General features: G+C 45.4%; 1 protein-coding gene across 2 annotated transcripts in view; it reads right to left on the reverse strand.

Moving 5' to 3' along the window:
- LOC135385773 (uncharacterized) overlaps positions 1 to 18109 on the reverse strand; it is a 163369-nt gene that overhangs the window by 23334 nt on the left and 121926 nt on the right. For both annotated transcript variants that reach the window (XM_064615286.1, XM_064615285.1), the window contains 3 exons: positions 15313 to 15551; positions 8343 to 8435; positions 6910 to 7053 (listed from right to left, as the gene is read on the reverse strand). In XM_064615286.1, the coding sequence (XP_064471356.1) occupies positions 6910 to 7053; positions 8343 to 8435; positions 15313 to 15551 (476 nt within the window). The remainder of the gene's footprint in view (positions 1 to 6909; positions 7054 to 8342; positions 8436 to 15312; positions 15552 to 18109) is intronic.

The raw sequence follows: 18109 nt of genomic DNA on the forward strand, positions 1-18109 counted from the left end.
TGGCGGACTAGATTTCTCTTCCTTCTTAAGTTGAACACGACTATAGTCGATACACGCTTTGTCGCGCTTAATGTAATCTACTAAGACTTATGACCCACAGACGCCTGTGATATGGGGCCTTTGTTCCCAAACTGAAATAATTCAAGGACGAAGGGCTCTCGAAGGACGCAATACGCACGTGTCTTCCCCCTTTCATCGTAAACAGCGTTCTGCATCAACATGGCGTCGACGACTGGACGACTATAAAGCACCTCGAGGGAGGTCGTTAAGCCGTGACGTTGAATGACGCGCTTCAAGTTAGGCTGCTCCTAATGGTCAAACTCTCTGTATATACTGCTCTGACGTTGGGAAGCGCCTGCGCAAAAGTGCTCCCGCGCGCGCTTCGCAGAGGGCGACACAGTCTCACGTTGGACTGTCGGTTGCGTCTGCGGAGATGAAAGAATCCATCGCTCTGCGCATGCGCTCTGGCTACTGTCTCGCCTTGACTGGAAAGCAAAATAGACAAGCCACCCGAGATGTGCGTTGTGCCGCTGTGCGATGAGTTGTCCGGTCTTTGCACGTTGAGCGGTCTTTTCGTGTGTTTCCTCATCCGTGTGTGTGTGTCTTTTCTGTGCTCGTCATACTCAAGGAATATGATTCTTACAAGTCGACCCTTTCACGCGTCTTTTTTTATAGTTCCGAGGCTGCCGCATGGGCGCGAGATATACGAAGCCATGTACTACATATATTCATGCAAAATACGCATAGTAGAACGAAAAAAAAAAAAATATCAACGAACCGGTGGAGAAATGCAACCGTGCAAATGCAACCGTGCAACCTGCCAGCTTTGGAAGTTCTGAGTCTGGAATCGTATCCGCATCCCATGGCGCTTCCCTAACTCTAGCGCTATCCATGGCGCTGCAATCCAGGAAATCGAGTATTCATCCACTCATCCACAGCGCATGCGCAGAGTTGCGGATTCTTTTCTCTCCGCAGACGCAACCGTAATGTCTCAGTTGAATAGCGCAGTGATAAGACAACGTTGAACAAAATATTTTGCATGATCCTAATAGACTGTTTGGTTAGTTGAGCACGGTTTCGAGCAATCCTAATTTCACCGCTCCTCTAGGGTAAGTGCATCCGGAGAAAAATGGGTCGGTGTGTGTCTTTCGAAAGTCAACTGCAGTATCACAATACAAGAAGCAAAAACAATAGCAAAGTCCTACTAACTGTGATTATACTGGGGGAGGGTAAAACGGGTAGGAACACTTTATTACAATTAGTATTAAAATGAACAAGACTTTCGTGCAGAGTCTGCACTACATCTGTAACTTGATGAAGTGCAGACTCTGCACGAAAGTCTTTTTCATTTTAATTGTAATTGAATGAAGTGTTCCTACCCGTTTTACATTTCCCTCGGTTTAATCAACTGCAACTTCTCCATTCCCTTTCTCACCCGACTTATTTGTTCCTGCTGTCTTCATTTTTGTTGTTTAGTTACCTTGTTTTCTCTTCTTCATTGTAGTCTTTCAAATATTGCTTGAAATATTGCACTTTTGGGGCCCCTTCCCTATCATTTTGTCACTATGTCCCCCATATGTTTATCATCTGTATCTATGTTCTTTTAACCTCCTTGTGCCTTGGATTATTGCCTTCCTGCCATTTCCTCTATATCATTAACGTGTGTTGCTGTATATATGAACATTACTGTAATCTGATAGTGCGCCAACACCAAGGCTCTTGCGGCCGTTCTTGGGCACAATAAACTAATTCATTCATTAATCTTATTTAATCTAATCTAATCGTTAGTCGTCGTCGTGCACCGCGATGCGGTACTTTCAGCGTATGCAGGTCTGGCCGTACTACTACCACAAACCAATTATGTAGCTTCAACAACGAAAACAGAGAAAATGAAGTCTACTATTTTAGCCCATGAGCCTTTGGGCTTCACTGCGCATCCTGACTCCCAGGCGTAGTTCCATAATCCCACTCTCTTCGAATAATATTTTATCTTTCGTTAGGTCGCGGGATTTGTTATTAGGGTTGAAATAAATACGGATATCTTTAAAAACATCCTCTCCAGTGGGTTTTTTTGGATAAAACCCGGATATTTTTGGAGAATATATACAAGGCTAGAAATGTGATACAGAGTAAGAACAAATGTGCTTTACAGTTCTTGATTTCGGGTGACCTCTCATAGTTTCTGTTTACGAAACTGCCTGTCCCAGCAACTTTGTATCAGTTTCTATTGTTTTCCAAAAAGTGGAGTTCCATGCACGCGTGGTTGAATGGTGTGGATCCTACACGCCTGGATTAGCTGTTATGTTCCGGCGCACCTCAGTTACAGTGCCTTCAGGAAGCTGAAGAAAGTCTCTCCCTGAATGGGCAGAAGTAGAAGAAAGCGGGAAAAAGTTAAATCTAAAGTTAGGTTAAAAAGTTACAAAGTTAAAAAAGTTAAAAGCTAATGTTGGGCGTACCTGGACTTTTGCAAACAGCCAACACTACAAGAAAATAAACCGGGAGTTTTCCGTGTGACGTTGAATTCAGATTGTCTTTCACATCACATCTGGAGACAGTCTCTAAAAAATCCGGATAAAATTGTGTTGATAAAATCCAAAAAAATCCACTGGATAAAATTCATGCGGATTAAATCCAAACAACCCTGTTTGTTATCGTACACTCTAGGGTGTCAAAGCACTAGTAAAGTACGGAAATAAGTTACGTAACGGATGAATTTAGATACACGTTCGATCCTCATTAAATTATCGACGCAAAAGTCGCGTGGTTACAGCCGTCGGCCAGTTTAGAAATTGTCGTCTTCGAAACAAGGTCCTACAGCTCAGCGTCCAGCTTATAGGTTCATCTGTGTTACACGTTTTCTCGGTCATTTGATTCCGATCTACATACCTCTAATGTATGTACCATATGAAATGACCCGCATGCTACAATGCTACGGTGGTGGTGGTGGTGACGAAAAACTGGCTTGCTACAATGCTACAATTTTAGTTCAAATGTCACACAAACCAATCTAAATGCAAAATTGAACCAAGTGCGCTGTGCATTAATGCTAAATCCACGCGATTTAGTGCGGGTACGGCATACAGTAAACTGATGGTTGCTGTAGCTTTCTTTAAGCTGACGCTAATCGGGACAACTTCGTATATTGAAACGTGAACTCCCTCTCACTGATGTGAAGCTTTCGCTCAGGGTCTGCGCTTCATCAGGTACCTGAGGTACCAGGAGCTGTTGCCTGAGCACTCTTTCAATTGACGTCACGCACTTGGCCCTACTATCACTGTTTGCGATATATAAATATGACGTCACCGAAAGAGCGAAGAACATAAAAACTCTGTCATTGAAAATGCATGGCAGCCGGTCCACGCGCGTGACGTTATCGAAAGATTGCTAAGGCCTCTTGTTATATAGGTGGCATTGGTCTGGCAGTCTGGCACACTGCCTTCAGCATACGGGGAATTGGGTTGGATCGAACCAGCTTCTAACGCTGGTAACACCATGGGTAGCACCGCAGTCTCGTCAGTCTACAAATTGACTTTTCCCAAACATTTCTGGTGACACCGAAAAGCGACATTACACTGCCGTTACAGGAATTCTTGTGTGCAGCGCGTACTCGATTGAACAGTGACGAAGCCAACGTGACATCCGTGGTGCGTGGCTGCGTTTAGTGACTATTCTGTTTTATCGCTGCACAATTTTCTGCAATGTGGACCTAAATAAGCGTGCTTGCCGTTCGTAATCTGCCATTAGCAAGAGCTCCACGATGCATGTTTGGGCTTGAAATTTGCGATACATGTTCGAAAGGAATATGTGTTAGATTGATGTAGTCTCGGTAGATGTGGCTTTCCCCACGTTTGTCACAACGCCAAACTAAGGGCAGGTGCCACGTGTAGTTGCATAGTGATTAGTGCTAGAGCTAGTCTAGAGCTCAAAACTTTGCGACCTGACTGTTATATAAGAAACCGGTTTAGCTTTTTCTGAAATACGCACTGCTCGCGACACGGTTGTCTGCAATCGCCTGTCAGTAGTTCTGTAGGCATATTTCCTTGGTTGCCCTCGGAAATGTTGTTCCAATATTGTATTTAAAGAAAGACCATATGCTGCACGTGTTTATTACGCAAAATAAATTATCTTGCAACACCTGGAGTTTTGAGATGGGATAAACCACAGGGTGCTGATTTCAGACAAGCGTGTCGTAGCCAGTACATTCTTCATTCCGACCATGTGCCACAGAAGTATCACAAAAAGTTAAAAGGAGGTATCAAGGTGTACCCGATGGCAATTGATGTTCTGAGGCTGGAACACAGAAGAAAGGGCAAACACACAAAGTCTCATTTGCCTAAGAACAATGAATGAAGAAAGAAGGAAGTCACTGAAAACGTTAGCCAGCTGCGGGACTCGAACCCACATCTTCTAGATTGCCGGTCCAGGGCTCTACTAATTGAGTTAAGCTAGCACGCCTCTCCACTGACCTCCAAGGTTGCGTCATCTGAAGGGACAGACCACACCCACTCACTCATTCCACTTTCACTCTTACATGTTTTCTCATTCACACACAAGGTGCCTCCTCTAGCGATTGCACCATGTGGAGCAAACGATGATCGTACCTGTCGCCAGTGATGTCAAACCTCCGTTCTCAAAAACGTGTTCGCGACAGCGCATTCGTGGGAGGTGTTCGATACGCTCTCTCCGGACGCTCGATATCTCCCGCGCGTACTGATGAATGGAGAATCGCTCTTGGGGTTCCGTCACAAAAAAATATATCTAATCAAGAACACTATGATGTAGTCGCAACAAAATATGTTCTATAAGTTTTAAAATATGTCCCAAAATAAATAATGAAATAATCATAATAAATAATATAAAGATAATAAATATAAATAATAAAATAAAATATGTTCTGAAATATCATCTATAGTCGTGTTCAAGCTTTGCAGGCATCAGCTTCATGGCATTGCCGGTTCTTCTTTCTTTTTCTTTTTTTTTCTGTATTTAACTCCGAGAGGCGAACATAGTGTTTAAAACTTCTATGTAGAATTCCTTCGAGCCATATTTCCTTTTGAGAAATGTTATTTTCCTATTAAATGTTATAAGAAAGTATTACAAAGTTCTACTTCAGCGCCGGAGATGCCGTTCTTGGGTTCAAGCTTTCATGCAGTATTGTACTTAAAAAAAAATAAGAAAAAAAAAATGACAGCGCAGTGAAAAATACAGGGTGTTCAATCTTATCCGTCACACATTCAAAAAAAGCTATGAAAGTTACATAAATGCCGTTTTTTTAGTTCCGTGTTACCGCCGCGAAGCAACTATGGCTATGAGCGGCGTACAGACGTGGACAGATAGAGAGGACAGCAGGAAGGAGTGGGGAACAGGAGTGTTAGTATGTGTCCTGGGCCGACTTCAGGGGGAACTGTGCCAACATTCGTCTGGAAAGCCTTCGGAAAACCCAGGGAAAACCTCAGGCAGCACAGCCAGTGGTAGGATTCGAACCAACCACCTCCCAGTCTTCAGCAGAGATGCCGTTTTTGCAGATGGGTTCTACAGCCAAGCGGACATCCTGTCGGAAAGCGTATGTACCTACTGGACGATAATTAACTAAAATTAATTCATTAACTTTTAAATGTTTGGAAAGATTTTAGTTGTTTTAGATGTTTTACAGATTTTAGATGTTTTCAGGGAATGCGAAATAGCAGGATTGGAGCCAGTCATTATTTAAATCCATCCTCTTTTTTTAAATATCCTTAAACGAGCACGAAGGGATGTGCCTCAGGACGAGAGCTGCCGGCTCTCGTCCTGAGGCACATCCCTTCATACTTTCTTACCCTGTTCGCTGGATTTCTATCCGTCAACCTTAAACGAGCACGTACCTTGAGATGTTACCTTGAGATATAAAACGTCGCTAAATTTTGCTATGCAAATGAGCCAGAACTGAAACCACGCTGTTCTCGAGTGTAAAAGGAGCGACGGGCGTTCGTGTCGGAGGGCCACGGGTTTTGTAGCGCTGGAGCTGATTGGAGTAGGTGCTGATCTGATGGCCAGATAGACTATGTCCAGTCCCAGATAAGCCGGAGGTCATGTCGTTTCTGTGCTCTAGAAGTGCTTAGTTCTGGTTTCGGCTCATTTGCATATCAATGTTTGGCGATTTATATATCAAAGTTCGCACTTGTTTCAGGATTTTTTAAAAAAGATGGTGGATTCAAACAATGATTGCCTACAATGCTGTTGTCTCGCATTTTCCCGGCAACATCAAATTAAAAAGTTAACTGAAGAATTTTAGGTAGTTAGTCGTCCAGTATGCGCTTTCCCACAGGGTATCCGCCTGGCCGAATAACCCACCAGTAAAAACGGCATATGTATATAGCTTTCATAGCTTTTTAATAAGAAATAGTTAACAATCACACCCTTTATAGCAAACAAGCAGCAAATGGAAACATGCACAACAAAATCATAAAATACAGAACGGCAAGACAGATTACAGTACATAAGAACAGAGAATAAACGCCATACAATAGAAGGAGAATGGGGAAGACAGACTTTTTTTTTCACTTGATGAAGTGCAGATTCTGCACGAAAGCTTGTCATTAAAACTAGATGCTCCTAACCGTTTCAATTTTATTCTGACTACCTCCTTCGCGGGCCTGACAACGTTTTTGTGTTTTGTCTATTTACGATAACGATACGCGTAGGAATTTCCAGACAAAGAACGTTGTCTGCTTTCATCACGATTAGTCGGTGAGACCAAGCTGCATTCAATATTTTTCTGGCGATGTCTGTACAATAGGGACCGCGTTCACCATTATTAAGGAGAACGTTTTGAGAGAGTCATGCAAGCAGAAACGTTTCGACGGGGATTCCGCAGCGACTGTTCAGGCATTCAGCAAAGAAGGGCTGTTGTTTGTCATAAATTATGCACACCTTATATATAGCCTCGTCTTTCTTTTTCATGTTGATCGCCTCTCGTAGTTCCTGAATTCTATGAAGTTTCTCCTGCTGTGCTCGGAGGTAGTTCAGCTCCGCCTTGACGTCTTGCAGGTACACAATGGCCTCCTCTCTCGCCATCTGCAGCGACAAAGATCGATCAGAGCGACCATCCTTTCATTGTGACCTATTTTTGTTCATCTTACGCCTCTCCGGAGGTTCCCCTCCTTTTGTTTGTACATATATCGCATTGCGCTTTGTAGTAAAGCCCTTTTTAATAACAGAGCACGCGCTTCTAGGCGACGCCATTTTTTCGTGCATGAGTTCCTGGCACGACTGATTACAACGACCATGTCATAATTGGCAGACCCTACGAGGAGCCCGTCCGCACGATCTGCTAGGGGCGCTACTCATCGGCCCGCGAGATCTACATCATCACTGGACAATGGAAATTTGAATTCTGAACGCACAGAAGCGGACGTACGACTACCGTAGCACACGACAGCAACAGCTCCTATGATAAAGCATAGAATGATGATGATAATCAACTTTGGAAAGAAACATCTCCTGTGGGACATCCACCGCTTGTATAAGGTAAGCTAAAGAACAGTTTATAGAGTAAAGTGCAGAAATTCAGGAAGCAATAACGGGGCGGATGAGTAGCGCCACCGCTAGCTTCCAAATGCGGTGCTGGGAAGGGGGGGCCTATGACATGGTCGTTATAATCTAGTAGGTCGTGGTTCCTGGACAATCGGGACTAGTACCTATAAACGCTTTGGGGTTCTAAGAATTTATGCAATGACACTTTCGGCCGATGTATAAGAATTTAGTGGATTGTTGAGTTTGTGCTTGTTAGTATTTGGTCTGCTATGCTTCTAAAAGCAATTGGGTGCGTGATTGTGACGACATTTTACCACGAGAGGCCCGAATCTCCTCCTAATATCAATTGTGACCCGTAACGCGTCTGTAGTTACGAAAGGTGCTGTTCACTGATTTCCGTAATCTTCATACGATGATATAACGCTTAAGTGTCAGGCTTGTCTCATGGGCTTCATGCTGCCGTCGCAACTTAGAATTCGTTGTTTTACGCTAGTACTGCTAGCGTACTGAAATATACTTACCAATAGTACTTGGAAAGAGCAACGATAAAGTATCATTTCAAGCTCCAGGTAAACGGATAAAAAATGTCCCTCCATAGGACAGGCTTATCGGGAACCTCTTCTAGGTCACAGCATCGACCGCGTTTTTATGCGAAACAATTTGCACAGTTTTCATAAAATACTAAGTACGCTGTAGATTTTATCTTGACGTCAACGCAGTCAGCTTATTCAGTCGGTAATCACATGGCGCATGAAATATTACATACCTTCAGGGGCGCGTTACAATCCGATAAGGCACTGAAAAGGGATTTTCGTCCCTTAATCTCTTACCGATCCTTGCCTGAGCAGCTCTTCGACGGCCATTGCTACTCCTTCTTCGTCTCCAGTTCGAATTATATATTCTGCAAGGTCGGCTGGAGTGTACTGCGAAGACAAAAAAAGCAAAGCGTTATGTGTAACGCTATTACATACTGCATTTCTTTGTAGACGCGCTCATCGATCGATTATATAAATAGTCCTCTTTTCCAGTCGCGGCAGAAAGAGAGAATTGAATAAACTGTAACTTCCGTGCTTAATAGTATGCTGTTGTAGTCATGAGAGTATTGAGTGGTGAACTTGTTTCCCGGTTCCCCGGTCTGTTTCCCCATCCATCATCATTAATTTACCTGTTGTTGTTGCCGGTTGGAACTGGAGCGCGAATGGAGCGGTGACAGACGATTAAAAGTGTCCATCGCAATTTATGTCACAGTTGCTGGTACGCAGCGTAGTCGGGGTTGCACACATCGAGGAGTTTTGATGACGTCCCTGGTTCATTCTAGATTTACCATTCAGAAGTTCTAAAGTGATAGATGACTCATCGAGTCAAATATGGTGTATTCTGATGCAGGATTTGTGCGAGTACGTTCAGCATTTCAGCAACAAGCATTTCGCCTGTCAACGCCTGGGAAGCGATGGTGCTGAGCTGTCCTTACGGCTTGAGATTGTAGCGACATGTCGTGGTGCCGCCGTTACGTTGTGGTTGATTGCCAACAGGTCTTGCCAACACAAATTTCTTTACACAGTGCACAAAGGGCCTACATACAATTTGATTCCGAAATATATTTTAGGTGGTGTGCCTTACCAAATACTATCTGGGGACGTGGCAAGAAGAACCAAGGAAACAAAACAAGTACCATGTAAGAACGGCCACAACGGCTATATACTAGCAAGAATCATACGCAGGGTAGGCAACTTCCGTTGTCGTAAGAGACTACACTAGGGTCTATGTCGAAGCTATACCCTCATTCTCGCTTATCCGGAGTTGAGATATCCAGAAAACCTGTTATGTGAACTACATTATCAGGAACGAACCTGCAACCATTGGATTTTGTCGCGGTTAACCGGAATTCGTTATCCGTATCCGGAAAGCAAGTACGAGGAACGGTCTTCCAGGACCTATGTCACTCGGATTCGCTTATCCAGAAAGTGTCAACGTCCTCCGTCCCTGTCATATATTGTGTTCGCATTATTCCGGAAAAGGGTCACATCTCACTGGGGCATTCTGTACTCTTTGACCCCACTCTCTTCAGGGGTCATTTCTTTTTGGCATATGCGGGCATACAGTAGAGGTGCTAGGCCATAAGCGGAAGAGGTGCTCTGTCTCCACCGGTCGCAAAAATCAACATGTGAACGTCAACATCCCCATGTGAACGTCGACGTCGCCTGTCTTTTGACTTATGCCAAACACAATTGCACAAAGACAAAAACATGTGCGCGGGACCAACTTTTTGTGACATTACCCTTCGTTGAATAACAGGGTGGCAGAGCGGGTGCCGTGGCTGTGACCAAAATTCTGTCGCACGCGTGCCTACTGATTTCAAGCAGCTGACTTCGCATGAATTTTTGGAATAATGGTCTTTTCCTTGTTTCCTTTTCTGGAGCTATGAGGAGGTGTCTCGAATTTTTCGGGTTTCCCTGTAGGTTTGCTTGTACGGCAGCTCTCCTCCTTTAGGCCAGTGAGCCTGACTAGCTGCCTTGGAAAGTTGATGGAGCGCATGGTACTCGCCAGACTGGAGTGGTGGCTCGAACATCGCTGCGTTTTCCCGCAAGAAATGTCAGGCTTTCGACGACACAGAACAGCAATAGATTGGGTTCTTGATTTAGTCACTTCTATGGAAGAGGCAAAGGTGCACAAGAAGACGGTGCTGGCAGCCTTCCTCGATGTTAAGCGGACGTACGACACTGTCAGCCACGCTTCTGTCCTTTATGGTCTTGTTGATGCCGCCCTACCTTCCAGAGCACTCTCATGGCTTACTGATTTTCTTCATGGACGTGAACTGTTCGTCCGCACAAGCCAGGGGGATACAGACTTTGTCACGTTGACCCATCGGGTGCCCCAGGGGAGTGTTCTGAGCCCCATCTTGTTTAACATTGTTATGGTTGGCCATCAAGGTTGTGTCGGCAGAAAAGTTGCTATATCCATCTATGCTGATGACATTTGTCTCTGGACCAGCGGCAAATCCCGTCCTGCCCTCCAGAGACGCCTCCAACTCGCTCTCGACGCTATCCAGCAGTACCTGTCACTGGCGAGCTTAGACATCTCGACGGAAAAGACAGTAATACTCCTTTTTACAAGGCGGAACATGCGGCCCTTCCAGCTCTCGGTTGCTGGCATACCATTGAAGCACGTGCCTCACCATAGGTTCCTCGGGTTCACTGTTGATGCTGGGCTGTCTTGGCGGAAGCATATTGCAAGCTTGGAGATCAAGATCCACCGTTTGTTTGCGGTGATCCGTCGCTTGACAGGCATGAGATGGGGCTGTGACATGAGCTCTCTGTTGGCCGTCCACAGGGCTTTGGTTCGAGGGTCCCTCGCGTATAGTTTGCCGGTGCTTAATGTCCTGCCGACATCTTCAGATCATAGGTTGCAGTGCCTCCTGGCGCGAAGCCTTCGTGTGTGCCTTGGCGTCCCCCGAGCAGCAGAGACCCGAGCAGTTTTTGCTGAAGCGAAGGACACCCCGCTGGACGTTCTTTGCTACGGTGAGACATGGTCGACTTTTCCTCCGCCTTTTATCCCATCATCGGTGGCACCCGCTCGTATCGAAGATCGTGAGGCGCAAGCATTGCAAGGTCCGCCCGGTGATGACTCAGCTGAAGACTAGCGTTCCGCGTTTCGTGGTGAAGACACAAGACAGTGGCTCCCAGTGCCCCTCCATGGTCTCTGTCAAGCTCAGCCACCCGCCTAACTGTTCCTGGCCTGCATGGAAGGAAAAGGGATACAGCCCCGTGTGTCGCCAAGCAGCTTACCCTGGGCATGATGAATGACAAGTACACGGCGTCATCGTCGGTTTTCACTGACGGGTCATCAACTCGGGATGGCTCGTCCTCGGCATTTGTTATTCCATCTCAGTCAGTCTCCTGTGGTCACTGTGTTTCTCACAGAACATCGTCTATGTGTGCCGAGCTCTACGCTATTCTCTTTGCTATGCAAAAAATATCAGCCAGTCCAGCTCAGTTCTGGGTCGTCTTTACAGACTCAAGACCCGCGCTCCAGTGTGTGGCCAACTTGGGGATACGTGGGTCCCTCGGTCCTGTTGTCTTTGACATCCTGCAAGTTTATAAGAAGGCGGCCATTGCAAGGCACACTGTCGCATTGCAGTGGATCCCCGGACATGTCGGCATCAGCGGCAATGAAGAAGCAGACAGAGCCGCCTTGAGCGCCCATCAGCACGCAGCTTTTTCCCCGATAATGTTGTCGTCGGGCGACCGAAGACATCTACATTCGACACTCACCGGCCCCAAGATGCAGGCTCAGTGGCAACACGACATAGCTCACTCCCTTCTCTCGGATGTACACTCTAAATCCGGTCCCCCTTATCGTCCCCCTTAACGGCCTGTAACCTGTGTTCCAGGGGTTACATTGGCATTTCCCCTTAAAAACATAGGTTACTTCGTCTAGAACCCATTCCAAGGGTTACATGAGCCCGCTGTAACGCTTCGGCACCGTGCTACAAAGGTGACAGTGACGTGTCATCGATGTCACCCTTGAAATATCACCCTTACGTAATTCCAGTCACCCATACTCTCAACCGTAACCCTTATTACGAGGACAAGAACGAATTTGCTACAAGTTTCGCGTCTTCTGCGCCTGCGCTTAAACATTCAAACTGAATGGACGCGGACGCTCGGAGCTTCGAGTCCAGGCTTGGATTAAGTCTCTGCGACCCGTTGGCTTTGAACTCTTCCGTCTTGTTGTTGTTGCTGTAGTGATGTTCACTTCCGATGACATTCGCGGCAACTTTTGCGGTCGGTGCAAGCAAAATGAGTGTGATTGTGCTGAGTTTATAAGGAAGATTGAGGATCATGCCGGCGGCCGCACTGGGTGGTGTGTGTTCTGCAGCCATTCACCTTCAACACAGGGGCGTCTTGAATCAATTGGTGAGTGTCTTCCGCAATTATTAAAGCCATGAATTGTGCTGTCGCAAAACAAACAAGGGGCGGTGCTTTTTGTAGACGTGCCTCGCGTTGAGGAGATGGTTGTGGCCACCATTCGCGACGAAACAGTGAGTTTGCAACGGTGTGTATCTCTTCTCTTTTTACATTTGTCCCTGTCTTTCTTTTAATGTGTGACCGGCTTTTGAGAGCGAGTGTAGCTGTCTGACGTAAGCTAAGGCTTGTTCCTGCATGTGTCTTTTCAAGATGCAGAAACAGTGATGACCTGGGTACACCGCGGTCGAATTTCACGGTGCAGTAAGCCTCTGAGTACAACTGTTCGACTATTCTAGAACGATTCGAGTACAAGCTACGGTACACCACCAGGATAACGCAAGCCGCAGAGTGAAGTCTCGTACAATATCTTGCATGTACTTGTCAGCATTTCGTATATGGTTCCCAGGAGCAGATTTGTTGTCAGTAATTCAGATCCGTCATGTTGTCTGTACTCACATCCGCATTAACAGACAGCTGGCTTAACGAAGCAGACTAATGTTTCCCGACTCTGAGTAGTTGTGAAATAATTTTGTAATTTGTCATTTAGCCATAATAAATCGATGTGTTCTATACTCGGATTTCATGTACAAGTGTGCATGCGTTTATTTTATCACGAACACAATTTTATTTTCATGCCTGTACACTGCCACTTCTCTAGAAGTACATGAGCTGGGGCCACATGGCGATGCACTCAGCGAGCGGGCTTCACCACAAGCTACACTGCTGTGAGGGGAAGAGCGCTGCAGAGGACTGGTAACCCATAAAGCGGGGTTCAGCGCCTACGGGAAGGGTTACGTTTCGTAACCCATAAGGCTAAAAAACTGCGGCCTTGAGTGTCACCCTTATGTGCAGGCCACGCCTACATAACCCGTACAAAAGTGTTAGGCCATAACCCCTGATGTAAGGGTTAAAAAATGATCATTTTTTAACCCTTACTATGGGTGACCAGATTTAGAGTGTAGACCCCTTTTCTGCACTTTCTCTCGTATTTCCTCCGCAACTACGCGCCCCTTTACTGCTCTCTTCCGCCGCATGAGGCTCAACGTTCCCTTTACACCTGCCTTTCAACACCGTCTCGGCTCCACCTCATCTTCCCTCTGCCCCACTTGTGGAGTGCACGGTGACCTCTGCACGTCATCCTGGCTTGTGGGCAATATCACCACGAGCGTGCACTAATGGAAGTCTCTATGCAACGCATTCACAAGCGGCCGTTCAACCTGGCGAAGATCCTCGGACCGTGGTCGAACACTGCCCACCAGATGCAAGGCCTTCGTCTTCTTGCGGAGTACTGTGCTCCACCGGTGTGGTGACGGCTCTCTGAAAGCTGCCATCATCATCCCCTCATCCTTTCCCAACGCGCAATAGGGCAGTGTACCGCCTCAGCGGCGGTGAATCGCCCACCCCATCATCATCCAATGTGTGTGTGTGTGCTTGTACGGTTATCCGGAAATTCGTTATCCAGACGAAAAAGGATGGCTCCCGAGGTGTCCGGATAATCGAAACATGACTCTATACTGAGAAGGACCGGAGCACCATATAGTTTGATGTCATTCCAAGGATTATGGTGTCCACCTTAAACAGGCACCTGGTTTGTGCCAAACCTTGTAGCATTCCAGACATCTCGTAGAATCGTTGTACACGAGCTCAGCTCGCTTCCTGTCTTGGAAGGAACCAAAGACTGGCGATAACAAGGTACAGTCGACCCGCGTTTATCCGGACGGCTCCGTTTCCTGTGAAAATGTCCGGATAGCGGGGGAACCGGATAAGTGAAACACGAAAATCCAGAGTGATCATAAAAGGACATCTTTAATTCTTTATTGACCATTACACAGAAAATTATCCATTGCTATCTGTTTCATTCTAATACACGAATCCAGTTCTTGCAAACCTTTGCTAATGGCATTAATTTGCGAAATATTGTTCTGTTGCTCGAAAAATACTAGCGCTGTTCTTAGTGCCGCCCGCGCATTTTCTACCGTCACAGCTGGTGCATCCCCGCTTTCATCATCAGATTCTTCTTGAACGCTATCGGAAGCGACGACACTGACGATGTTGTCATCTGTGATTGCAGCGCAGGGGTCCTCGTTGCGGACCTTCTTAGTCTGAAATGACCAGACTGCTCAGTGGATTACTGTTGTGTAACGTGCGAAGTCGGAGTGGGAGAAAATTCTACCTAGCAACACTCTCTTTGTGTCAGTAAAAAGGAGGCCACGACCAGAGTCCTCGACCTTGCTTGACTAGGTGTGGGCCAAGTGTCCTTCCTGGACAATGACCAGATAACTGAAGCCGATTATTGGGTATTAGTCACTTCTGTTCCCTGGAATTCTCGTCCGAGTCCGGAAGCTGAAGTCTGGATAAACGAGAGCGAAATACATGGGGAGAAAATCGTCCCCATGCTTTTTTGTCCGGATAGCGCGGGATCCGGATAAACGAAGTCCGGATAAACGTGGGTCGACTGTACCATGTCGATCACATAATTTTGCTTTCCTTTGATATACACTATGATAATGTCTGCGCACGAGGAGAGGTAAAGTGTGGAGAAACTACCTGATGAAGCGTTCGCTCACTTACAGGGAAGCAATAAGGAGATGGTCGTAGGCATCGCTTCAAGAAGCCATTCACAGAAAAGCCCCTGTGCGTGTCACGTTGCGCCGTTATCCCCTTATACGAGACAGTGACCAATGCGGCCGCTTCCGAGGCACGTGCCGAAAGAGAAAAACTGCAGGGTTGACTTACTTGCGTAGCGTATTGAGCACGGTTTGTGTACTACTTAAAAGTAAATGAGACTGTCTACAAGGGAAAGACGTGAGGTGAATAGAAAGGTTCACCTTACCTCAGGTCTCTCTGTTTCTTCTCCGATCCATGGATAACCTGGATTGGGGTTTTTTTTCTCAACCATCATTTGACGGTAGGGTACACTGCTGTCTTCGACGCGTGTGTCGTGAATTCCCAGGGACGGGATGTCCATCTGTGTCCTTGTGATCCCGTGGGGCTTTTCCCCTGGTCCTTCTTGATGTACTTCTGTTGCTTCTTTCATGCTCGCCAAAGTGGCATCAGAACTGGCATCCTTCACTGGATTGAAAATGAATAAAATACTCTTATAAACCATGCCACATACAAACGTGATGAATTACTCCTGCATAGAAGGGGTGCGTTTCAGTAGACAGTAGTATTTTGCTATATACCACTTGAGATTCCGCTTTGTTTTTCCACCGGGGTGTGGATGTGGCGCCCTTCTTCGTGTGGATGCTTGTTGTGAATGACTGCATAAGGATTACGAATCTTAGGGTAAAAGAATACTTGGACATTGTGTCCCAAACACGTTCATTCACACAGTCTGGGTAGGAGATGCTCATTATGCACGTGTTGGTGTTGCACGAATGCACAGTGATTATTTGCGAATCGCTGAGACGACGCAATCTAAATATAATAATTTTAATTCCAGTTGCACTGCTTGAGGAAACATCATTCCTGTTTGAATTAGAAAATTGTGCTTGTGATAGAAAATAATTTATTACAACTCCTTAATATTTACCAGGATGATTGAGTCTCTTATGTAACTGTCCTTGGTTTCTCTCGTCAAAAGGTTGAAAGCTTCATATGGGTGTCAGAAGAATAATTAACTGCACACAACATTTATGAAAGAGTCAATTTCGTATGAAGGGATGTGAAGATTTATTAATAATCTTAATATAGGTAAGATAAGATAAAGATAGATAAGATAAAGGAAAGATCAGCCAGACAAAGGTCAGCTTGCTATTTAAAAAAAACGGAGAATTGTGAATGCTGAGAACGTGCCGTCTTCTCAAATTCAAAAGAAAAATGAATGGGGAAAAGAACTGCATCATCCTCGCATACAAGGTTGCCGTGTGTGGCCAAGCAAAGACATCGGAAAGTGGAGCTCGAGAAACTTTCACAGCCCGTACAGTGGACAGCCAACACAGAAGTGTGACGGTTTTTTTATAAACTGAGTAAAACAGTTGTCACGGTCATTACTAATAAAAATACTGGTTCCGCTTTTGCAGATCTATAGATACGTGTGTATAAACTGCCACTTTTTTTTGCACACCACTTTTTTCTTCTTCTTTTCAGTTGCCTATTTTCTTTGTTGTAAGACACCGGCAGACAGCCACCATCCCGTGGTGCAGCCATACTCGTTTCGACATACACACGGAGAAGGGCTGCGTTTTAACTAGAGATGGGACGAATCCATAAGTTTCCAAATCCGAATCTAAGGAAGGTTCTGCGAATCCACGAATCTTTCGAATCCTTCCTTAACAAGAGTTTGAAAAGCCAGAGAAAAAACACTTATACTGAAAAGTGTTTTGAAGCAGAATATGATATATTTGTTTAATGAAAAATAAATTCAATAATAGTTCACTTTCATGACAAAATATATCATACACTTCTGGTTCAGTGAAATTTATTTAACGTGCTGTTCACCGACTACAGGAAACACATAATTCTCGAGTCTGAATTGTTTTCACATAACAAACCACAAATCAAAAGCAAAACCATGTTACTTTTAAAAATTTTAACGTAAGAGTTCCTGCCTGAACTCTTTCAGTCCAGAACAACGACAACAACAGATAAATTAATGATGATGAATGGGGAACTTCGCCACATGAGAACAATGTAAACAATCAAACAAGAAAACACACGCCGACCAATCAGGCTTTCGGCAGACTCTGGAGGCGCCAAAAAGAAACAAACAACCGTGGCTGGTGGATTCGAAAGATTCGATTCGCCATTTTGGACACTGGGATACGGATTCCCGAATCTCGAATCCCTGCCTAGGATTCGAGGATTCACGGATTCGGTGAGCACATCCGTAGTTTTAACGCTCTCATCGCCACTGTGAACCTTTTAAAGCTGAATTTTTTACAGCAAAGTAAAGTCCTAAGATTGGGTCATGTCCTGGCAAAACATATATGAAATCAAACGGGGGCCCTTTTCGAGAAACAGTCGTGCAAATTTCTTGTTTTTGCTAAACATACCCCACAGACATCCCACATTTTACTTCTTTTAGCAGAGACGTGCAGACAGTACGTTCACAATAGATATACCCAAATGAAAGAGCATTAAAGTCCGAGTAAACTGGTGCCAAGTATGGGAACAAGGGACATCTACAGCCAGAGAATGACGTGTTGAAATTGCGCGCTCGAGCATGGACGAAAGTTTTTATATCACAGAGCACTGCACCTGTGCACCAAAATTTGTGCTTGGCCTGCTGGCCTGGGTTCATACTAAAGTGTTAAAAATTCTCAATGATATATTTTAAAACACTGGAGACAAGCGCGTGGAAGAACAGCAGAAGTGAAACACTCGAATTTAGGGCCGGATTTTCTCGATTTATTTGTACAAAAACTATTTGTCAGAAATCATTCGTTTTACCCTGTTTATCACCATATATGACGATCTTCTATATATATAAAAAAATTATGAAAATCCAGGAGGTCGGTGGGACCACCCTGCGCGATCTGACGTGAAATTGGCTGCTCATTACACGCGGAAGGCGTAAATGTTAGCCCCTGCACGGCGGTTGTCAGGTGCTAGCGTTGTCCGGTGGCACACAGATGTCGATGCGGAGCCGCGTAGAAGCTGTGAAATTGAACCCAAAAAGGAGCGAG

This window comes from Ornithodoros turicata, chromosome 2 (assembly GCF_037126465.1).
Source record: "Ornithodoros turicata isolate Travis chromosome 2, ASM3712646v1, whole genome shotgun sequence".
NCBI classification, from domain to species: Eukaryota; Metazoa; Arthropoda; class Arachnida; order Ixodida; family Argasidae; genus Ornithodoros; species Ornithodoros turicata.